The sequence below is a fragment of the Pleurodeles waltl genome, chromosome 8 (assembly GCF_031143425.1).
Source record: "Pleurodeles waltl isolate 20211129_DDA chromosome 8, aPleWal1.hap1.20221129, whole genome shotgun sequence".
Classification (NCBI taxonomy): Eukaryota; Metazoa; Chordata; class Amphibia; order Caudata; family Salamandridae; genus Pleurodeles; species Pleurodeles waltl.
In genome coordinates this window covers 790,690,856-790,706,507 of record NC_090447.1, presented here as the reverse complement: position 1 = coordinate 790,706,507, position 15,652 = coordinate 790,690,856, and the positions used below count along the sequence as shown (strand labels likewise).

Genomic DNA, 15,652 nt, shown 5'->3' with positions numbered 1-15,652 from the left:
ATAATTCTTTTTCAATTATTTAATATTTGTGGTGTATTTATTTTGTTTTTGTGTAAATGTTTCTAGTATTGAGTTTTTTCTCCCCACATTTCTGTGCTATAGCAAAACCAAGGGTGCCGAAGGCCTAAAGCCCCCTTTGATGCACACTGAATATAATTTGTGCGCGTTAAGCACACACATGCCCTAGGGCATATGTATGGAAAGACTATTTTGCATTTGTAAACAGTCAAATTTACCAATGCGCACCATTTGCACATGCAAAATGGGTCAATAAATCTGGCCACAAGTGCTTATTTTATATATATATATATATATATATATATATACACACACATACATACACACATACACACACACACAAGTTTTATGGAGATTTTAGGGGTATTGATTTTTAGGTGGTAAGGGCATTTTTAGGTTTTATGGTGGGTATGGGGTTTTGGGTGGTGGGGCTTTTAGGGATTAGGGTTTGTATGGGAGTGAGGGGGGTAAGGATATTTTAGGGTTTAGGGTGGGTATGGGTTTTTGGGTGGTAAGGGTATTTTTAGGGTGGGCAGGGTTTTTTCATGGCTAGGTGATTATATATATTATGGATTATACCTACCACTTACATTTTTACCACACATATGCCTTTACCAACCATGCCTTTACAATGAAATGTTTGTGGTAAAGGCATATGCGTGGTGAATTTTTTTTACTGTAAATGCATGTGTGGTAAAGACGCATGCGTTGTATTGACCGCGTTGTAAAGGCAATCATGGTAACTGCATTCATGGTTCCGTCATACAACCGCTTGGGGCCTATGGCACAGTGAGCACAGAACCCACGTCTGGGCATACCCATCGCACTTAGGGCGTAAACTGCAACAACAACAAAAGTGATGGCCTGGGAGTTAGGGCTAGACAGTTTCCATTGGAGTCGGGTCACAAATGATTTGCACATGGCTGGGTGCAAACTGAGGTGGTCTGGTGTGAAAAATAACGAGGGACTGGGATGTGGCTGGAGTAATTACCAGTGGCTGAGATTCACTCAACTATACCATTCATCACTTTTTTGCATACTTCAGTGCGATGCCTTGAATGGGACAGGCAAGCCCACACGTGGGTCCCGTGCACACTCTGCCACTGGAACAAAGCTACAGCCGACAGATGCACCCTAAAAAGGACAAAACCAGTTTGGATTGCTGGTGTTCCGGTTTAGGGAGGATCTGGCTTAGTAGATCGGTCTGGACTGTTCCCCTGGAATCTGGATCAAGACTGATTTGCATTAGGCTGGGTCCATACTGAGGTGACATGGTGTGCAAAATAACAACAGACTGGAATGCGGCTCTGTGTAATTATGAGTGGCTGAGATTAATTTAAGCATTCCATCCATCACTTATTTGTAGTGCATTGTAAAGAAGAGACTATTCCTGGGCAGGCTTCTGCCTGAATCAAACTCACACGTTCGAAAAACTCAAAAGCACATCAGTTACTCCTTGGTATGTTCTTACTTGATTAGTGCAACATACACAAGCTACAGTATGACCCTTTGTGAGTGAAAGGTTCTATACATTCTGCAACCCCCACCCCAAGCCGGAGTATAGAACTTTAAGCCAGGGCTGCTTAAAATTCCCTCAGTCAAAATAGCCAAAACCCCTCATAACGTTCTTTGGAAATGATGGGACATCACCGAGAGTAAACCGTGTGCCCCCATCAGCATCTATGATCAATAGCTAATTACGGTTTTCACAAAAAAAAGACAAATGGTCCATGCCTGCTATGGCATACGCTTGAAATGTGGTACGGAGAAGCCATTAATGCCTAGCATTTCATTCATCAGATCTGCATGGCGTCCCCTGTAACGAAGAGCAGCAACGTGAATACCTGAAGTGTATATGTGCTTTTAAATAGATGACCTGCTAAGCGTTTTGCCCATGCTTCTTTTTAGTTGCCTGTTAAGTTGAGTGGGTTGTTTTCATTGCCTTGTAGCATTCGGGGGTCTTTGGTCCACTTTCCTCACGTTTTAGTTAGTTTACTTTGTTATGGTATAATTAATTTGTGATTTATATCATTTTTAACTCGTTTATTTCTCATGCTTGGGTTAGTTATATTTGATTTTCCAGTAGCTGTTACATTGTGGAAGCGCTTTGTTTGCAGAAGAAGCATCTGGGCTCTGATTACTATTCCTGTAGGTTATTTTATTTTATTCTCTTTTGATTATTCCAGTTGCTTGGCAACCTGCACTCCCACCTACCGCGTCTCTGTTATGGCAGCCTATTTCAGTCCATGTCCCAAAACGTATTGAAGCAAACTGGATTGTTCCTCGTTCGCAGCCTCAACCAGAGTTTCTAATCGCGGCATTGTCGATTCTGTTCCAGGATATGGTATTCTTGTGTGGCTCTTCACAACTTTTCACCCTGCAACTATATGCTCGCTCATTTCCATTAATCACACGGCATCTTTGACTAACCTCAGGGTGCACAAACAGCTTCGTTTGGGATGTGGGGTGGTCCTAAGTAAGCCAGATGGTACCAGATAAGGTAGGAGTGGTGGTATTTTTTATTAAGCTTTGCTCAATATCCACAACTGAGACAACTTATTTTCGATGTTAAGCTAGATTCAATTTTCTTTACAGAAACCAATGTCAGATGCTCTTCTTTCTTCGACTTTGCTATTGCAATATCATGTACTTGCCAGGTTCTGCATAAGAACGGGACTGATAGGTTAGCAATCACAATTATTGTTTGCAAATCTTACTTCTTTTCCATAACTACTATGAATCCACTACTCGAGACCACATGCCTTGTTTTTAACTTTTCTCTTAAAGCATCTACAACGTATACATGGATGTTAGTGTATGGTTCGAAATTTGCTGACTTCATTGCACCTTTTGTAGTAAATTCTTTAACTTTCTAATGCTTCGTAGCTTCAATCAGGAAGATAATTCTCTTACTGCTGCCAACGCACCTTGGATTCATGCTCTTTTACTGGCCTATCACAAAATACCAGTGGCTCCATTCATCAAGCAGGAAAATTGCTTGCCATGATTTTTAGCTTGTCAGTCTCTATGATCAAACTATCTGCTGTCCTCTTAGTTAGTATAATCACACCAACCATCTGTTTCATTAATTTGCCTTCTACCATTTTCCTTGTTTTGTAAAGCTTCTCTAACTTGTAAAGACATTTTAAAACTATGAACTTCTTCAAAAGTTTACACCTCTTTCTCAGTCTGTCAAACTAGATCTTGGAAAGTGAACTTGTTGAGGAATAAGAGGCGCCTAATTCAATACCTCGATCCCTGAAGCTTTACATTAGGTTGTGCCACTTGAATCTAAACTGAGTAATCACACTAAGCCCTCTGTGCCTTGGTATACAGAGGTAAGCCCTATTACCTAAAGAACTGTAAATCTCTAGATCAAATATGTCAATCAGAATGACCTTCAGAGGACATCCGTAACTATACTATAGCCACCAATTAATGGAGAAAATTGGCTTGACTTGCCTAGAATTGAGGACCGAAGAAATTCAAACCTAGGCTTTTAAGATATTTAGTTATTTTTCTCAGCCTCCTCTTGTAAATCATCAATTCCTCTCATTAAAACTTTGAAAAGCTATGGCATATGTTATTTGATTCCAACATCAAAGCCATTTAATGTTAATTTAAAGCTAATACATGCTATATTGGATTTGGTCTCCAGATTAACTGCTGCCCGGAATCCAAGCCCTCTCTCACTCTTAGTAAAAATCAATTTAGCAATTGCTGCTGCAAAATCAAGAGCATATGGGTGCTTGATCATTTAGGACCTTTATGCAGCCTTGAATACAGTGTCCCAAGCAGTCCTGATCCCCATGCTGCATGAGGCCAGGTCTGCAGAAAAACCTATCCGCTGGTTCTACTGTTTCTCTATGTAGTCCTCCAATTGGGGTCTGTCAAAACTGGGATCTTGTTCAGTTTCAGTATCCCATGGGTGAAACTGAAGATTTGATCAAGACTTAGCTTGATTCTCCCAGAATAACAAACTTACTTGCTCTTGTTTCCTCTACCTCATAGCCCATAAGAAGAGTACTTCTAGTTCCCCCCTTGATAATGGCTTTACTGATACAAAGGTGACTGTGGGATCGCATTCTGACAAAAGCCGGCCCCTGTATCTTCAGCGTCCTTCATACTAAATAAAGAGGTGTACAGCTTATTCAAAATTCCGCTGCTCACCTGCTACTTGGTTTTCCTCATTGATTCCCGATTTCTAGCAAGTTTGCACCCTTCACTGGCTCTCTCCAGCCAAGCGATCCGCATTCAAATCCATACGTGCTGTCAAATAACTGTATGGCCACAGTCCAGAATTAAATGAAGCTATGTTTACTGCCTATTCCCTTCCTCCTTCTTCTGCTGGTCTTCTAAGGTAACCTAGTATCAGCTGCGCTTTGAAGGGCGCTCCTCCTCCTTCTTGGTGCCGAGAAGTGAAATGTATTACCACATGATATTTATTACATCGTAGAGCACCTTCCTCTAAGAATCTGCTTAAATCTAGCTTTTCCCTATGCAATTAGGTTCAGTTTATTCTTACCAGTTCAGTATGCTTGAACGTGCTTTTGCATGCTCAATAAAAGAACGAAATACGATAATTACATTTAAGATCAAACATTAGCACTTGGAATTTGTGACTTGAGGGACAGAAAACAGACATTGTTTCTGGGATTCCTTGAAGATGACTTGAACACTGATTCCCCATGGATCTGGTAGTAAACGGAGGCTGGTAACCCAAGTCACACAAACTCTACAGGGATGCTCACTACATCAGCGAGAGGCCCTAATTAGTCTCCATGGCTTCACCACAAAACGTATTTTACAGTCTGAAGTCAGAAGTCGTTGTCAAGGACAATTACAGACTGCTTTTCAAAACAAGGGAGAAGGCTGCTAAAAAAACAAACAAAAAAAACAAAAAATACAAAAAAACAGCAATTAGATTAATGTTTTTCTGATACTTGCATTTGATGTATAACTCATCTGAAGGTCTTTACAGTTCTATATAGCAATTCAAATACAGAGGCAAATAAATCCATACACTTTTAGTACTTTTACATGCATTTAATATTGCATGTCTAGTGATCCAGGTTTTCTTCCTCTATGCTTCATCTCTATGCACTGTACTTCGGTTAAACAAAGATGGAGCCCTGCCAATCATGCTGCAGGTTCAATAGGGCCCTCTGACCCTTCTTAAAAGAGAGAAATTGCAGGGCAGGATGCCTGACTTCAAATACCAGCATCCATACTGAACCAAAATTGGGTGACCATGATGAATCGTTCGTTACCTCACGACGCCACGGGTCCCCCAACTATTAAAAAAGGTACGATTAGAAACAGGTTGAATAGTAGTGAACAATCTAGAAGCAAGCAGGTTGGCGTGAAACCGTCATCGTAAAGATATCGCCTCAAAAAACGGGGAAAATTGTAAATAAAAACATGCACTTAAGTTAAGTAAAAGGGTTTGGGGGCAAATAATGAAGTGATAGGCAAGTATACACTATTTATACCTAATTACATATGATGATACAAATGTGTATATTATGCGTGTGTGCACACAAACACACTGAGAGACAAGTACATACACAGAAAGTCGAAGAAATAATTAAGTAAAGGTGGGAATGCGCTCTAGGTCGTAAAAGAGCAAGATAAAAGAAAAATAAGCAAAGGGTCTGGGGATAGTGGGGCATGTTTCCGCAGTAAAAAAAATAGTAGAGAAAGCAACACTGCCTCCTAACGGTTAAAAACTATAATATCGCATTAAAACAATATTTGTGATGCACTGTTTTTTTTTTTTTTTTTTTCAAATAAAGGAAAAACAGAGGACCCTGAAAGTAATTACTCCATTAGTAATTCCCCAAGATTCATAAAAGGGTAATTAATGGATTCGATATAATAACATGGAACCACACATACTTGTATTTCAATGTGCACTGTTGCATTATAAACAATAGTGGTCATTATGAAATTGGCGGTGTGGCCCGCCATGCCGGCGGTGGCGGGAAAACCCGCCAGCTGGCATGGCGGGCCACACCGCCACATAATGCACACCTTGAGGGCTGCCATCGGCAGCCCTCACTCACCGCCAGCCCTCACTCACCGCCAGGCTGCCTCCGTCAGGCAGCCTGGCGGTGGTCGGAATCATTATCCGACAGGGAAGTGGTGCTGCCCCTCGGATAATGATCCCTAATCCTCCAGCCTTTCCCTGGTGGGGAAACCCACCAGGGTAAGGCTGGCGGAGGGAGTGCCCCGGGGCACCATGCACTGCCCATGCACTTGGCATGGGCAGTGCAGGGGCTCCTGTGCAGTACCCCATCGCGCAGGTGATCTGCGCGATGGGTGCAGCTGCACCCACCGCACAGAGGCATTGGTGGCGGCTCCATGTGGAGCTGCTGTCAATGTCCCGGCCAGTCATTCCTCTGGGCCGGCGGGCAGAAACAATGTTTCCGCCTGCCGGCCCAGAGGAATGTCCCTAATACAGCCGGCGGGGATCCGGGGACGCTGGCGGTCAGTGTTTTGACCGCCAACATGAACACCGCAGTTTCGACTGCCGTGTTCATAATGAGGGCCAATATCTTACTGTAAGTTAATCCATGCATTACACCGACAATGCGTCACAAGCATGCAGAATGCTAGGCAGGAAGGGAAGCAAACTACATCAGGGAGAGAATTCCCCTCTTATCATTATCCTATTTTTACTCTGCTTCATTTCTTTATTTTTTGAACCGCCTAACAAACCAATTGAGATACTGAGATTGCCTTTAAAGGGGAGAATTTCGCTTAGTCAGTTAGAAACATGACTCAACCGCCCTAGTCACCAAATAGTACCAAGACAAAAGGGGGCAGGTCGCCACTGAGGCATTGGCCAGCACTCATAGTTGTCTTAGGGATTTTTATGGGCCGGGCCAAAAATATTCTAGGGCCTCTGTTCATAATAGCTTTAATTTTATTACCTACTTTTGTGCAAACTCTGTGTGATGTTATACATTTATTAAAAACTCAACCTGTTGTTTGTGTTTTGGATACACCTTTGTCCTGCTTTTCCTTCCCTAGGTTCCTGTTCTTCCTGGCTGATATTGCTTGTGTGCCTGTAGTTGTGTGTGTGTTTGTGCTGCTTGCTGCTCCATGTGCTGTTTTTAGAAGTATGTGAGTTTGTGTGCAGTGCTTGTGTTCCCCAAGGGTAGGGTGCATGTTGTGTGATGGGTATGTGTATGTAGATTGTATGTTGTGTCATGGTATTGTGTTGTGTTTGTGGTGGTATGTGTTTCTTTTTGTGTGGTGTGTTGTGGGCATGTATATTGCCTGCCCTGTCCCCTGATACGGCTATTGTCTACATGTAGTGTGTGTGTGTTCTTGAGTTTTGTCTCTGCAGACCTGGAGTGTGTTGAGTTGCAGTAGTTTGCTTAGCATTTGTGTGCACATGTGTCCATTTAAATGTGTGTCCCTCACAGCTGGTTGGTGTAGGGGTATGTCCCATGGAGTGTGAGTTGTGTGTTTTGCTGCCTTTCCCTTCCCCCTTTTATGCATGTGCATGATAATTGATATAGGTAATCATTGTCCCTGATGATTAATTGTGGTCAATTGCGATGCACATGTTGTTTGTGGCTTGCTCAACATGAGATGTGTCCCAATGCAGTCTCCTTCCAAGTATGGTTCTGCTGCTCCCATCCCAGTTGTGCAGGTATTGTTGTGGTAGTGCACTTTGTGTCTTTTGTCTATTTGTGTCTGTGTGCATTGGGCACGGCATTGTTGGTCTATTGTGCTGTGACTGTGTGTGATGTGTGTTGACTCCAATGTTGTTTTTTGGTGGTGTTGTGTGTGTGCCATGGCAGATGGATATATTTGTGTGTTGTATGTGTGGGGTGTCCTTGGCCAGTGTTGGGTGTGAGATGGTGGAATGTATATGCGCAGTAGTTGTGTTTTTTAGGGAGGAAGGGATGTGTGTGTGTGTATGTGTGGGGGAGAGTGGCCTTCAGTTTCCCTGATCCTGTGTTGTGTAGCCGTGTGTATATGTGTGATATTGCCATGCGGTGTGTTTTTGTGCGTGCTGGCTGACACGTGAGTGTGTCTTGGTATAATAGGTGTAGCTGCTGCCCTTGGCTCTACCCTTCTATGATGTGTTTTGTGGCGGTACGGTTTTGTTATCCATGTTAATAATACAGCTAGGTGTTGGTACTTATGGTTGGTGCCATCCACATCAACATTGGATTCACTGTCTTTCGGTGAGCAGGAGCGGCGGCATGTCATTCTGGAATGGCTCCATGGTGGCTCTGGACGTGTATTGCTGTGTGCAGGTGAGTGTCTCCCTTTATATAGCTCGTTACCGCCTGTTGACCCATGATGGTTGGCCCGTGGCGGTCACATTGGCTGTGTGCAACCTCGTAATGAGTCCGGCGGAAGCATGGTCTCCGCTGGCCTTTTTATGTCTCCAGGAGACCACAGTGGTCTATGCTTCCTGGTGGTGGCGGCGGACCTCTGGCAGTCTTCTATTTCCTCGCCCGCCAAACTCAAAATGCAGCAGTCCACTCCGCAAGACTGTTGGAGATCAGACCATCCCTGCCAACATGGTGGTCACGGGACTGCCAAACTCGTAATCAGCCCCTTAATGTCTGTCCAACTCAACAGCACCTGCGTGAGTTACGACTCGGCTCGAGCTGTGTACAAAGGATATGGTGGTGGCTTAGGGTCGGGCTTCAATCTGAGCTACAGCCCCTTAGATGCACGCTCCTACACTGCTCTAGAGGAAGACATTCAAATTCACTGTGTTTATTATACTGGAAACTGTACTAGCCCAAAGCACGCCAGCTCTTCTTTCACAATGTGGCCAACGTGCACCCAGCATACAGTGAAGCTTTATTACCACAGCTACAGCATGTATCACAAATCAATATGCAATGCGCACAGGCACTCTGATGTGGTTGGTATGAGAAGAGTGCCTGGAAATAGGGCCAGGGACATGGTCATACGTTTCTTGCTCCCGACTTCCTTGACATCACTTTCTGTCTGAACAAACAAAATCAAATATGACTGCTGCAGGAGAGAAACCCAATTACGGTTCACCCATAATTGGGTTTCTCTCCTGCAGCAGTCATATTTGGTTGTGTTTGTTCTTACATACCAGGGGCTATGTGACTGCTCTCTATCCTCCCCCTCCACTCCATCTTCTCATCCATATCAAGACTGTCCATTGAAACAGTGCGGATTCGCCTTATTCAAACATCTACACATGGATTCCTTGAAGGCAGTCTCTTTGAAGACGTGTCAAGAGTCACCACATTAGGAACTAACCAACAGCCCAGAACGACAGACATTGGTGCAGACTCATTTTTTTCGTTTACTAAGTCTATTCTCCCCTCAGAATAAAAATGATTCAGTGGACCAAGCACACTTGGGTAAGGAAATCTAAAAAGGTGAAGCAAAATCAGTTATGTTAATATCGAAGCACAAAACACGCAAGAAAACACTACTAACACCTTTGGATTAGACAAAGCTGTGCTTGTTCATGCAAACATGGAGAATACCTGACTTCTTGATGTGCTGTTCTTGTACAAACTTCTCTTGTTCCTTTTGAAAATCTCCAAGAATGGTCTAAAACGAGATTTCAAAATATTAACCTTCGCAATTCAAAACCCATTATGGCAGACTTTTCCAGCAACAATAACAGCTAAATTGGAAATGAATGTACATTTATGCAACTACGTATCTTGTTGACCGTTTTTATATGCTTCTCAGGAAAAATATCTCTAAGCATGCCCACACCGAGTGTTTTCTCTTTAATGATCGGAATAGTTACACAATGGGACCCGAGTAAGGGAAACCAGTTTCATTTCTTTTAGTGGATGGTCTCTCATGCTCCTGCCATCAGACTACATTTACACACAAACCTGATAAGTTGACTGTACAGCAATGAGTGGCATTTACTCCTTAGAGCTGAATCCTATTTTGACACACCCAAGACCAACATAGGCATAGCTTGGGATTCCTAATCTTTGAAGGCTCAAATGCATGGCTGGTGTGGCCAACTACCAACAGCTCCACCAGTAAGGCGCTCAGGTGTTTGACAGTAAAACCGAATAAGGAGTTTAAATCAGCCTGTAGTGTTCTCACAAATTACAATGGCTTTTATGCTGATGCAAAAGTGGATTACTACGTGTTTACCCCCTTTTTTTGGTCCAACTACAGTTTTAGTCGTCTGAAAAGACCTTTTGTTGGCACAGCCCATTTATACCATCACACAGCATATAACATCTACATAAAGGGGCTGTGGGTCAGCCTTGCTTAGTCTAGTCACTGGATCGTTTAGATGCATGCCCTTCAGGGGTTAGTGCCATCCGTTCCGTTTTCTGTTCTGAACCATTCCATGACATATGGCAGATACATACATGTTTTGGCGTCCTCTGAATTGGCGATTAGTATCAGAAAGGAGTCCTTCTCTGTGTGGCAGCAATGCTCTGTTTTCCTTTAAAAAAAAAAAACGAAAGAAAATACGCACTTGAAGCTACTGTCGGCCAGCTCTCGTTCTCCTCGCACTAAACAAATAGGGAGCGCAAAGCCAAGGAAGCAGCACAAAGCTTTGTGGCGGGTAAGAGTGCGTTGTGTCATTCACAATATGGCAACACCATGCAGCTCTCAGAAGAGACATGAAACCCTGGAAGAACTAGTCTACACTAGAACTGATTCAGGTTAGCCCCTTTGAGATTAAAGCTTTCTGGTGTATTTAAAACTTAACCATATCCTTATTCTTTCTTTTTGGTAGTGCTAAAGGTGATTTTCCGTAACTTTGATATTGTATTTGTTCTACTGTATTATCACAGTCCCCATTATTTGGACTTCTGATATCTTTTCGCTGTTGAGTTTCAATCTGTGCAACACATGTTTTTTCAATCCATTCTCCTCAGAAGTCTAAAGCTGTCTGTTTCATTATTGCCCTCTTTGTCACTTTCACCTTCACTTCTACAATGATTTTTTTGGGTTATTAATATTAACTTTTTCCTTCCGATTCTTCTCTCTTCCCACGCTACTTAAAACTGTACGCTGACTATATATATGTATGCATGTATATATATATATATATATATATATATATATATATATATATATATGTATTTCCTTTCCTTGCTCCTTTATACACATGCACCAGGTTTTCAACGGAACCTTCATTGATCATGAACCCACTTAAGATCAGAAGAGAAATCTTACTGCTTTATGTTCAAGTCTGTCTAACTGAATGTTTCAGTCGTGAAAAAGCAGCCTTTGGCTCAGAGACATGCTGGTTGTTCATGTGTACATTAGCTATATTTCTGTGACTATGCTCGATTTGGATTATGGGGGCTTAAAGTATTTGACTATATTTGTGTCACTTTTGGCAATATTTCTGTGGTTACATTAACTTTGGATTCTACATATTTAAAATATAATATTTTTTCTATTATGATTATTACTATACATTTTTCTAAACATTTTTTGCAATAAAACAATATATAATTTCAGCTAAACGGTTCTTCAGTTATAATTGTTTCTGTTACATTAAGGCGTTCCAAAATCTTCTTTATTCTGTTAAGGTGATGTTTCAGTCAGTACCCCCTTCTTGTGTGTGGAGTGGACCATGAAGTGTTCCACTTAATGTTTCTACTGCACTTGCATAATACATTTGTAAACATCCGACAATCCAGCTTACCTTCCCCGACTTTGAAATAGGTTAGCCCAGGCATGTTTAAGTAATTGATACAAATAAGGGTTTTGTCTTCTCCAATCTTTTTGCTCTGTCAATACAATACGTCAAAAACGTTCATACAGCTAGGCAGTGTAAGACCCATTCTGCCTAATCTCACAGGTTGTGCAAGAACGCGTCCAATTTCACAACCTGCTTAGCAAGAAAAGGTTAGAGTTATGTGTAAGAAATAGGGAGGTTGCACAGAACCACCTTGTTTTCATTCAGATGAAAAAATATGGTTCCTCTCAAGATAATGCTTAGTACTCACAGACACTGAAGAACTAACTGCAACAAGAATCAGGGCTTCCATGTTAATGCTTGGAATGGAAGTGTTTTAAAGGTAGTCCAATTTCGCTTGTCAGGACAGCATTTAATACCGAAGAGCATGAATGGATAGTTCTTGGAGGTATTATAGTTTTTAAGCCTTCCATAAACGTTTAGCTATAAGTCTTGTATATGTTCTAAGTGAGCAGCTACTGCTGCCGGGTAACCTCTAATTTACCTATAGGCAAATTCAAATTGTGGTAAAGATATAGGTCCTTCACAATGTCACTTTGAGGCACCCTTCAATGGATCACTGGACAACGAAGCACAATAAGAGGCAAAACCTTTCCATTTAAGAGCAAAGCAAGTTCTAATAGTTGGAGCCTTGCAGTCCATAAAAAAAAAAAAAAACAATCTTCCACTCTCAAGGCAACTGTAGGTAACGAAACATCAAGATCTGAATACCAAAGTCACTAAATCGAGTGCTTGTGGTCTGAAATGACAAACATGACCTTGCGGGTGACTGAACAAACCTGGGTGAAGTGGCAGTTTGCATTGTGGCTGAAGGAGTACGTTTTTAAATTGTGTAAACCAAGCTTGTCTTATGCATGTGGGGTCAACGACAATTAGCTTCTTGGCCGCCTGCCATATTTTCTTTACCACATACGTACAGAGTGGGAGAGAGGGAAACACTTAAATATCCCTAAAAAATGTATCCACAGGGCATTCCCTAGGACTAGGGGTGAGGATATCTGGACATGAAGCTGTGTCATTTTCTGTAACACATCTGTCTACAGCTCGCACGTGTTTTCTGACTGTCACTGCTCAGGTGATCTCCAATGTAGTTGTTTGGCCCCAGGGATGTTGTGTTTGAAGAAATATTTTTGGCTAATGTCCAGGGCTAAACCTTTTGCGCATGTCTGGACTGCCGGAGTGAGTGTGCCTTGCTGCTACTGAGTAAACCATACTGTCATATTGTTTGCTCAAATGAGGACTACCTTTTCTTTGAGATATGTCTGAAAAACTTTCATAGCCAAGCAACAAGGCTGCATTTAACACCAACACTTGGATGTGCTGCTGCTTTTCTCAGCTGATTCAGCTGCCCTGAATTACTAGGCCTATCGGGTGTGCTCTCCATCTAGTGACAGATGCATCAATTGCATGAGTCTGTTACACCTGAGGGTTAGCAAATTGTCAGTCCACTGAGAGGTGTCTCCTACTTCACCACAGCAACCTAAGTCCTACACTGGGTGATGATAACATTCTTGCTAGGCACTCCTGTAAGGAACACACATCTAAGCACAAATAAGGAACTAGTGCAATAGATCACATTAACGTAATAAGCACGTTAACTGTCAGAGACTGTGATAAATGGTGGAGATGAATCATTCTCTGAAACTCAGACACTCTTTTCTGTGGGACAGAATAGAGCATGGATGTACCGTATTGGTTTTAGAAAACTATGGATCTGATTTGTTGTAGATATGATTTTTTAACAGTAAGGGGAAATTGTAGTTTGTCAAGCAAACATACTGTTTGTTGGCTGCGCCCAAAGCACTGGGGAACTACTCACTTCTATAAAAGACTGCCATCTAGATAATGGTATACATCTATATGGTGTTAACAAAGATGCATCGCAACCATAGCAACATATTTAGTAAAGATGCAAGGAGCAGATTTTATTCCAAATGGTGAAACTTCGAATTGGCAATATTTTTCACCTACCACAAACGTGAGATGCTGGTGAAGGATTGGATGCATTGATAGGTGAAGTACCTCGAAGTCAAGAGTAGTTATTAAATAACCTTGTATCCGCAGAGGAATGACCTACAGCAGCAGTTTCAAATAAAAGTGAAAAGTGTTCACACAAGGTTGGAGTAGGTTCTCTTTCCATCCTTTTGGGGTTTAAGAAAACACAGTGCATACCCGTGTTCTGCTGGCTGTGAGGTTACACATCAATTCCCTCCTTGGAAAACAGCCGTGCAATTGCCTTGAACAGCAGTGGCAAATAAAGTTTCAAATGGTGGAATATGTGGAGGAAGATGTTGGAATTATATGAAAGATCCACCTTCCACCACGGCTATTACCCTGGTTTCTGTGGTAATGTCTTAACAAAGTTAAGGGAAAATTGGTCAGTTGAACTCATACCAGTGTCTTGGGGGAGCATACTGTCAGAATCTTTGCTCGAGTTTAGAAATCTCTCTGCCTTGGGTCTCACCATCACAGCGATTACTTGAACCGCGTTTTCCCCTCAGACAAGTACTGATTTTGTGGCTTCTGTTGAAAAGTGGATTGTGGTACCTGACAAAACCGTCTATCTGCTTTTAGTCTTGGTATAGACCTACAGTGAGTCAATCAATCAAAGTTTGTAAAGCGCAACTACTCGCTCATAAAGGTCTCAAGGCGCTAAGGGGGTTGTAAAATTTTATCTAGGCAAACTTTGTTTAGGGCCCTCTAGCCTGGCGAGACAGCTCCAGCTGGCAAAGAACAGGTGTTCTGTTCATTCAGAAAGTGAAAAAGGAATAAAGACAAATTTTAATCTGGTTTTTATCTTGTCACATTTGCTGTGTAAAGCCAGAGGTCAAACATCAGGTAATGTCTTCTTTAAATGGCTGCTTATTTTTTCCTGGGGATTTTTTTCTCTGACTGCAATGTTAGAGGATTTTTTAAAGTGAATTGTCTGACAATCATGGCGGGCACACAAACTTTAAAGAGCCTGTAAATGAACTGTGACTGTGCTGTCTCGGACGCTTGCCAAGGTGCCGGAGGCGTTGAGAGCAAGAGCTGTAGAGGAGGCAGCGAGCCGCACCCCGTGCGGGAGTACAAGGCTACGCACCGGCCAATGCCCGCTCGCCTCAGTGTCCGGTGCTGGGACCAGCTCAGCCGGCACCAGGCAGGCTGCAGGAGAAGCATCTGGTGAGTGCAGCCCGTGGGGAAGCGTGCCAAGGAGGACAGGGAGGCTCTCCTGCGAGGGGGCTGGAGTAGAGCGGAGTGCGCAAACACGTACTGGGGACCGCTCTCTTTCTTCGATGAGGATAACCTGGTGATTCACTGCATACCACGCTCAGCGTTTTCATCTGTCCCTCTGGGACTTTTTCCATGCTTCATGGATTCTTCGATGTCTTGCGTGGCCGCTTCTACTTAGCTCCCGAAATTGGTCCTACATGGAGACAAACAGGAAATTGCTGCTTCTGTGAAAAGCGGTGGGAAAGGCGAATGTTCTTGAGAGCTGGCAGACTAGAGGAGTCTGCGCGTGAACTAGAGCGCGAGCCCCGACAGACAGAGGGAAGCGGCAGGAACAGTACTAGAAAAATTACTGCAGACCGAGGTGCGCGAGCCAACAACATACATCAGTACAAATCCCGGTCTGCGGAGCAGTCTGTGCGCTGTCAGAGAAGAGGCACGAGCACTGGACAGAGGTGAGCGAGCCAGCAACGGAAAACGGAGCGAGCTGCTTTGGAAGAGGCGTGCACGCCCTGGGGCAGGAGTTCGGTGCTGCTCTGCTCTGCCAACTGATGAAGTGACTGCCTGGCTGGCTGTTGCTTAGAGGCTCTGAGACACTGAAGCCCGGGGTGGGACTTCATCCCCCAGGCTCCCTTTCCACCTACCTGGCCTCATAATTAATCCCTACTTCACACTGCCTCTCTTTGCCCGTCATCGCCCGATAGAGGCTGG

General features: G+C 43.0%; 1 protein-coding gene across 1 annotated transcript in view; it reads right to left on the bottom strand.

Annotated features, from left to right (window-relative positions):
• Positions 1-15,652, bottom strand: part of SYAP1 (synapse associated protein 1) — a 112,462-nt gene that overhangs the window by 55,666 nt on the left and 41,144 nt on the right. The window contains exon 3 of the mRNA XM_069205037.1: positions 9,522-9,588. Coding sequence (XP_069061138.1) covers positions 9,522-9,588 — 67 coding nt within the window. The remainder of the gene's footprint in view (positions 1-9,521; positions 9,589-15,652) is intronic.